The 7,983-nt window shown below is 41.4% G+C and overlaps 1 protein-coding gene across 1 annotated transcript; it reads left to right on the top strand.

The window, feature by feature from the left end:
* Window positions 1-778: 778 nt before the first annotated feature.
* psmb4 (proteasome 20S subunit beta 4) lies at window positions 779-6,011 on the top strand. Its single transcript, XM_030063711.1, has 8 exons — window positions 779-937; window positions 1,907-2,033; window positions 2,296-2,375; window positions 2,776-2,922; window positions 3,540-3,621; window positions 4,076-4,192; window positions 4,840-4,928; window positions 5,858-6,011. The coding sequence occupies exons 1-8, from the start codon at window positions 822-824 to the stop codon at window positions 5,868-5,870; spliced, it is 771 nt and encodes a 256-aa protein (XP_029919571.1). The 5' UTR covers window positions 779-821; the 3' UTR covers window positions 5,871-6,011.
* The last annotated feature ends 1,972 nt before the right edge of the window (window positions 6,012-7,983 follow it).

Raw genomic sequence — 7,983 nt, forward strand, 5'->3', positions numbered from 1 at the left:
GACAGCGGCTTTTGATGCGGGTTTCAGTGAAACGTTTCGTGTTGCCATGGAAACCACACAGACTCGGGCAAAAATATTGCCGGGCAGAGTAATATTTTCAGTGATGAGTTTTTTTTTTTTTGTTTTGTTTTGTTTTTTTTTTTTCATTTGAGCACAGCTAGCCGTGCTCATTTGAGCTCATTCTAAACGTCTAATTGACCAATCAGATTGCTCGGTCGGATGTACGTGTTATATAATAGACAAAGTTACTCCCTTGCAGGGTTCCATGCCTACCTACCCCCAACTTCAGAGTTTGCAAGTCCACACTTGGCGAACTTGGTATTGAGAAACACCCGTTATCATGATGATGATGATGATGATGATGATGATGATGACGATCATTATTACATCTAATCAGGTTCCTATGTAGTTTATGTTTTCTGTGACACAAAGCAAGGCTTACAAAAACGTGAAGAAAAAAATAAGTACAACAAAAAATGAAACTCCCTCAAAAACTTTGAAAATAATGCACACATTCATTGTTTTCATCTTTTTTGTGAGGAAGAAACTGTTGACATGTCTTGTTCCACTGCCTTCAGAACTTCAAAGCATTGAGTTTTTTTTTTTTTTTTTTTTTTTTTTGTAAGTTTATGTTTGTGAAGGTGGAATTTGACAAGAAGTAAAATTATATTTATAAAGAAAAAAAAAAAAAAAAAAAAAAAAAAAAAAAACAGGAGTCATGATCATATTTTCCCAAATGGGTGGACTGCCCCTTTAGCGCGTCGCCGCCTCGTCATCAAGCCAGGAAGAGGCCGTGTCGTCACTTCCGTCAAACATTCAACATGGATTCCTGCGGCTTGAAGCTGAACCTCTGGGGGAGCGGACCGCAGCCGGGCCAGCTGTACTCCCTGCCCGGCCGCAGCCAGGCGGCGGCGGCCGGCCCGGTGCGACACACGCTGTGAGTGACCCCCCACCGGCCGGACCGGGCCGCTGCCGGGCCGCGACCCGCAGGCAGACCCGCCGCTTTCGCTTTGGGCCGCCGCGCTGCTGCATCATCATGCTAAGCTAACAGCTAACAGCTAACAGCTAGCCAACTGCCGCTTTCCCGTTGACGTTAACGCTCCGCGATACTTTACAGCGTCTTCCACACTTGATCTAAATCCTGTTTTTATTTTATTTGTATTTCCGGAGGTAGAAGCGAGTGTCCGTGTCTGTGTGCGCGGCTCATGTCGCGGTGCCGGGACGGTGCTGTGTGGTTAGCCGGCTAGCTGGAGCTGGGTTAGCTAGGTGGAGAGAGAGAGCCCTGTCTTTCTCTTTCTCTCTTTTCTCCCCTTCTCTGTTTATGTGAGAGAGGAAAATGTCCATGAATCAACACTTAAATAATGTAAATTACCCAGTTTCCCCCCGGGGACCACTAAAGAGTTCCGTGGTTCTGTAAATGTGAATGTATAATTAATGTAAAAGGGTTGAAGGACAGCCACATGTTGTCAAATCCTATAAAAATGACTAGCAGGTCGGATCCGGGTCTCCAGTTGTGTTGCCACACGTTCTGGTTTTCCAGGGATTGTTCTCTCTTTTTTTTTTTTTTTTTTTTTTTTTTTTTTGAGGCACTGCCCCGGAAAGTTACTATTCTTTCCCGGGACACGAATTGTCCCGTTTTTTTGTGAAAATGTGGGCTGCTTCTTCTAACTTATAATGTTAAGAGTTCCAAATAAAACCCGCATTCTTACCGGGTTCTCCTTTTCAAACGGTAGCAGCATAGAAACAGAATGGATTAGAAAGGACATTCCCATTCAAATCAACACAGCAGGGCTGGCAGAGTGTCCATTCTATCCATTCAAGTTCTGTCAAATCAAATGTGGCAACCCTAGTTTCCAGTCCAGATTCACTATTGTGGCCTCATGTTTCTCCTCCTTCCTCCTCCCAGTAACCCCATGGTGACCGGGACGTCGGTGCTGGGCGTGAAGTTCACCGGCGGCGTGGTCCTGGCCGCAGACATGCTGGGCTCCTACGGCTCCCTGGCTCGCTTCAGGAACATCTCCAGGCTGATGAAGGTGACGTAGCGGCGCTCGGCGACGGCCAGCAAACCTTTCGCCTCCCATTTTACATCAGCCACACTGACCAGTTTCAATGGGAATGACAGACGTGCACCAGTACATTATCAGTGCCAAGCCGATCAGTCTAAACTGTAGTCATTTGGTGTTTGGTGCATGTGACCCAGCAGCTGTGGCTCCACTGCTGTGTGTGTGTGTGTGTGTGTGTGTGTGTGTGTGTGTGTGTGATGCCACTTGCTGACGTGTGTGTGTCACGTTGCAGGTGAACAACAACACGATCCTGGGCGCGTCTGGAGACTACGCCGACTACCAGTACCTCAAACAGGTCATCGAGCAGATGGTGTACGTTCCTCTCTCTCTCTCTGTGTGTGTGTGTGTGTGTGCGTGTGTGTGTGTGTGTCAGAGATGCTGAGGATGTGCAGAGGTTCAGTTCTTAAGGCTGAGCAGTCTGTGATGTACAGCAGTGTATCAGGGTCATTGTGGGGAAAAACTACGGTAACATTCAGAGAGAATTTCCAAGATTAAAGTGGTAATTAATGAGATAAAAACTCACAAATTTACAAGAAAATTAAATTAAATTTTTTTTGCCTTTATAATCTCAGGATTTTCCAGGGTTTTTTTTCCTCATGAATTTCCAACTTTAATCTCAGAAATTTTATTATTATTAATTCATTCATGTATTTATCTCTCTCTCTCTCTCCCTGTCTGTCTCTCTCTCTCTCTCTCTCTCTCTCTCTCTCAGTATTGACGAGGAGTTGCTGGGTGACGGTCACAGCTACAGTCCGAAGGCGGTTCACTCGTGGCTGACCCGGGTCATGTATAACCGCCGCAGCCGGATGAATCCTCTGTGGAACACCGTGGTGATCGGCGGCTTCTACAACGGAGAGAGGTGAGCGTGCACGCCGAGCCCCGCCCACCCATCTCGAGCCCCGCCCACCTGTCTCAAACCCTGTTTACGCTCGGCTTTAAATCCAGATACAGGCGTAGCCTTGTGTCCGTGTAGCCGGAAAAACCTCCTGTCTCCAAAATATTAATTTTGCAAGAAGCCAAACATTCAGTAACTTGACCTTGTTGCTTTTTTCAGCTTATCCAGTGCAGATTTTGCAAGTTTTTTTTTTCAGCTGGGAGTCACAGAAGAGCACATAAACTTTCCTTTAAACCCTGATTTTCTTTCTTTGTTCTCCAGAATATCACTCTTGTAAAACACGACGTAAAGAGAGAACAAATGAGGCCAAGAAAATATCATTTTATTACCTTACAGGGAAGCAGCCAGACCTCCATGTTTTTCCAGTTGGTGACTTGTAGGAACCACCAGGCGACGCCCACATGTTCTTAATTATTTTAAAGGTGTCTGGAAAACCACGTTTGTTCCTGTTTCAGACGATCGGTGTTCAGATGTGGAAAATGCCGACGAGTCAGAGACTGACTTTGTGTTTTGGTGTTTGTTGTTGAGCTGTTTTCTGCAGGAAAAATGAACTAACACGTCGGCCTGTCGCCTCTCTCTAGTTTCCTCGGTTACGTGGACAAGCTGGGCGTGGCCTACGAGGCTCCCACAGTGGCCACTGGCTTTGGAGCATACCTGGCTCAGGTGAGGGAAGCTGTGTGTGTGTGTGTGTGTGTGTGTGTGTGTGTGTGTGTGTTTGTGTTTGTGTGTGTTGGCCTGTGACTCTTTGCTCTGTTTTCCCTCCCAGCTGAGGCTTCACTCAGAATTAACCACGGTTGCCATGACAGCTGGCGTGTCTGTCTAAACAGATGATTTGACATCATCTCAGAGAAAGTGATAATTTGATACAAAATATTAATTAAATGAAATATATTGTAATTACATTGAAATTTGTTTATCATCATCATTATTATGAGTATTATTATTATTATTATTATTATCACTGTTTGGCTCCAGCAGCTGTTAATCACGTTAGACGTCTCAAACAAATACGAGCAGAAAAGGTCTGCAGTGTGACCCTGTGTGTGTGTGTGTGTGTGTGTGTGTGTGTGTGTGTGTGTGTGTGTGTGTGTGTGTGTGTGTGTGTGTGTGCGTGCAGCCCCTGATGCGGGAGGTGGTGGAGAACAAGGTGGAGATCAGTAAGCAGGAGGCCCGGGAGCTGGTGGAGCGCTGCCTGAAGGTGCTGTACTACCGCGACGCCCGCTCCTACAACCGGGTGAGTTCAGCCATTTACCATCTCAACTTAATATTCCTGTTTGATCTTAAACTTAAGGTATTTTTTAAACTTTGTCAGAGAAGACTTAAATTCATCAAGTCCATTTCATAATTTCACTCCCACAACCGAAATACATCCAGACTTCACATTTGTCCTCACTTTCATACATTCAGAAATACAATGACCTCTTAAATTATAGTTACTCTCTTAATTTAAAGAAATCTTGAATGATATTTGGAACAATATTATTTTTTTACTTTATAAATCAGCTCTAATATTTTAATATACAATAACCTGCAATTTTAAGGTTTTAAGTTGAATAAATAATTAGTTGCTCCAAAATATCCAACTTTATTAATTATTCTAATAGCTCTTTTTTGTAATTTTACTAATGTATCTGTAATAGTTACTTTATGATACCATGATAATTGGGTGCCCATTTGACGTGTTGCTATACTTAACTATTGTGATGTGATATTATAATTTATAGTGCTATTTATTGGATCCATTGCAGCTGCACAAATTCTCAAGAGAAGAATTAAATTAAAAGAAAGAAACAGAGAAATTTGTGCCGTAGAAAAACGTTAAAACAGAACAGACTCCAAACTGATTTATTTTATTTATTTATCGTTTGCCCCGTCTTGCAGCATGAGATCGCCATAGTAACGGAAGAGGGGGTGGAGATCATCGGCCCGCTGTCCTCGGAGACCAACTGGGACATCGCTCACATGGTCAGGTGAGGTCAAAGGTCACCTGAGCGCTCTCATGGAGAAGTTGAGGTTGTGAGGTCAGGGAGTTTTTCCAGATGAGTTGGCGTCTGGTGGAACGGCCCGGTGTGTTTTAGAGCTCGTCTCACACACACACAGACACAGACACACACACACACACACACACACACACACACACACACACACACGGTCACATTTGAAGGAAGAGCTGGACTGTAACTTTGTTTGGCAGACTAAGAAGCAGCTGCAGTCCAAAGATATTATAGTTTTCCATTGGTTTTTATTTCATTTTGACTTCTTGTTTTCATTTTCAGTTTGGTTTCAATTAGTTCTCTAAGGCAGGTTTGCTTGTTTAGTTTTTTTTATTCAATGAAAATGTTTAGTTTTAGTTTCGTTTTGATTAGCGTCAGTGTTAGTTGTCAGGGGTGAGATTCAGAATCTAGTAGTAAGTGGCCCCAAAAACATCAAATTATTATGAAAAAGGTATAAAACTGCCAAAGATGAAAACTAAAGACATTTTCCCAACGATTTTAGTTTTAGTTTGTTTGGTGAACTCAACAGTTTCAGTCAGTTGTCATTCAGTTAGTTTTTTTCTAACCCTAAACCTACTTTATACTTTTATTATTATAATTATTTATGCTAACTGGCTGTGTCTACCTGTTGGGAAAAAGCCTGTTGTACATGCCCCCTGTGGCGTGTACCTGCAGAGAGAAATCCCAGGTCATCTTTGTGAACAGGTGTGCAGCGCTCACCTTGATGTTTACCTGCTGTGTTCGTCTGAAAATGAAAAACGAAGATTTATCGAGAAATTGGTCTTAAATTTAAATTAAATGTGCCTTGAAGAGGTATTTAAAAGTGTGAAATATAATTCTCTGACACGTGTAAACACCCTGTGTGACATCTCCTTGCCTGTGTGTGTATGTGTGTTTCTCTGCAGTGGGTTTGAATGAAGACTCTGCTGGAAGTCCTCGCCAAGCTCCTGTGTCGCCGCCGCCGCTCTCACACGACTCGGCAGCCCCTGCTTCAGTTTCACTTTGTTTCTGTTTATTGCCACTTTTGTAAAATGAAAAATAAATGTCATTAAAGTAAAATTACATCGTTTTTGTAGTATTTATTTCTTGTTTGATTCTTTTAAGTCCTAGTTTTTACCGAGCAGGTTCAGCAGGTGGCGGTCACACAGCTGGGGAGACACGTGACACACACACATACGCACGCACACACACACACACACACACACACCTACACCTGTTACAGCTGTGTGATAACAGTGTAATAAACCACTAATGTGAAACTCTGAGCCAACAGGAGCATCTTCATCAGTCTGGGCCGACGGGCACCGAGCCTCAGAAACAACAGAGGCGTTTACTCTTTCACACAGGGTTTGTTTTGGCTCACTATTTTTATATATACATAAAATTACCATTTATAAACTGAATTTTGTGTTCATTCTGTCTCCTCATCTTTGAAGATTTGAAACAGTAAAGTCTGATAAATATACAGAAACAGGACATCAGGAGAGGTAAATACTTTTTTCACAGCACTGTAATTTACCAAACAAAAACGTGAATTATGTGAATTACATGAAAAACAAAATGAAAATTAAATGTCCTGACTTTCTGTCATATGGTCAGAGTCGATCCATATGTAATACTTAATAGAAGGTTAATATTAGCCATTTGAATCAGCCTGTAACTTCTGACAACATGCAGGTTGTCTCCCCATATCTCTGCACCTAATTCAATGGATTCAAATCCCTTTGTTTAAAAAAAAAAAAAAAAAATCTCATGACATTTTGAAGTTGCACATCTGCTTTTGTGATACATGTGTTGAGGTGGCCATGAAACCAATGCAAAAATATGAATAAAGAAACTTTATTTTGTTGATTTGATTGGACAGAGCACATTAATGAATATCAGTGTAAAACACAAACATAAATACACACCATCTTTCTTGGCTGTGCTTTGCTTGTTTGCTTGTTGCCTGCAGGATGAACTAGTTTGTCATGAGCCGACATCGGCCTGAAGCCATTCCAGTCACAACCAGAAATACTTCATTAATGCCCCATGCTCAAATTCCCAAGAGAATTAAATTATAGAAATGGAAAATAAGAAATACAAAGTAAAAATATGTGCCTTAGAAGTTTGTACCAAAAAGGTTATGTATAAATCTCCTTATGTATAAATCTATATCTATATATCTATATGTCTATATATCTATATATATAGATATATAGATATATATAGATATATATGTGTGTGTGTGTGTGTGTGTGTGTGTGCATTATGTCTAAATATTTGTATTATTCCTACAAAATATTACAGCAATAATAAAGAAATTACAAACAGCATACGTTTAAAAAAAAAAAAAAGTTTATCTATACACACCATATAGACACAGGGATATTGTTCTGTTGAACTGTTTTAAGTGCTTCAGGTCCATTAATCAAATTAACTGACCAACAGAAAATTGATCATTTTCAATAATGGACTGTTTCAGTTCTTCATCAAGCAAACATGCCAAACCTTGTCTCATGTCAGCTTCACCAGGATGCTCTGACTGTCTTTTTTCTTTTAATGTCATCATAAAGTCCATATTTTGGTTTTTTTCACTGAGGAAGATGTTTGAGGACGTCACTTTGGACCGTGATCATTTCCCATCAGCCTTTGGCCTCATTTTATACACTTTATACACTAAATGCAGCACTGCGTCTCTACCGTAAAACATTGCTTGCCTGTGAATTTTTGTTTATATGTGTTTCTGTTTGCTTGTGGTCTGTTACGTAACACACACGTGTCTGTATTTTCTCACTGTTTCAGAATACAAACATTTATTGGCAAAATTCATTAAACGTGTTAAAACTTATTTTGGTTTCATTTTCTTGCCCGCCTGGTCGCTGTTGCTATGCAGATTTCGTGAGAGAAATTCATCTGTTTTGTAACTGGGCAGACCAGGAAAACACATCCAACCAGAATAATCTTTCTCCGAAAAATAATTCCGCTCAGCCAATAGGATTTCACGCGCTTTCGGTATCTGGGTAGGACTTAAACAGCTGACCAATCGCAA

The sequence above is a fragment of the Myripristis murdjan genome, chromosome 11 (assembly GCF_902150065.1).
Source record: "Myripristis murdjan chromosome 11, fMyrMur1.1, whole genome shotgun sequence".
NCBI classification, from domain to species: domain Eukaryota; kingdom Metazoa; phylum Chordata; class Actinopteri; order Holocentriformes; family Holocentridae; genus Myripristis; species Myripristis murdjan.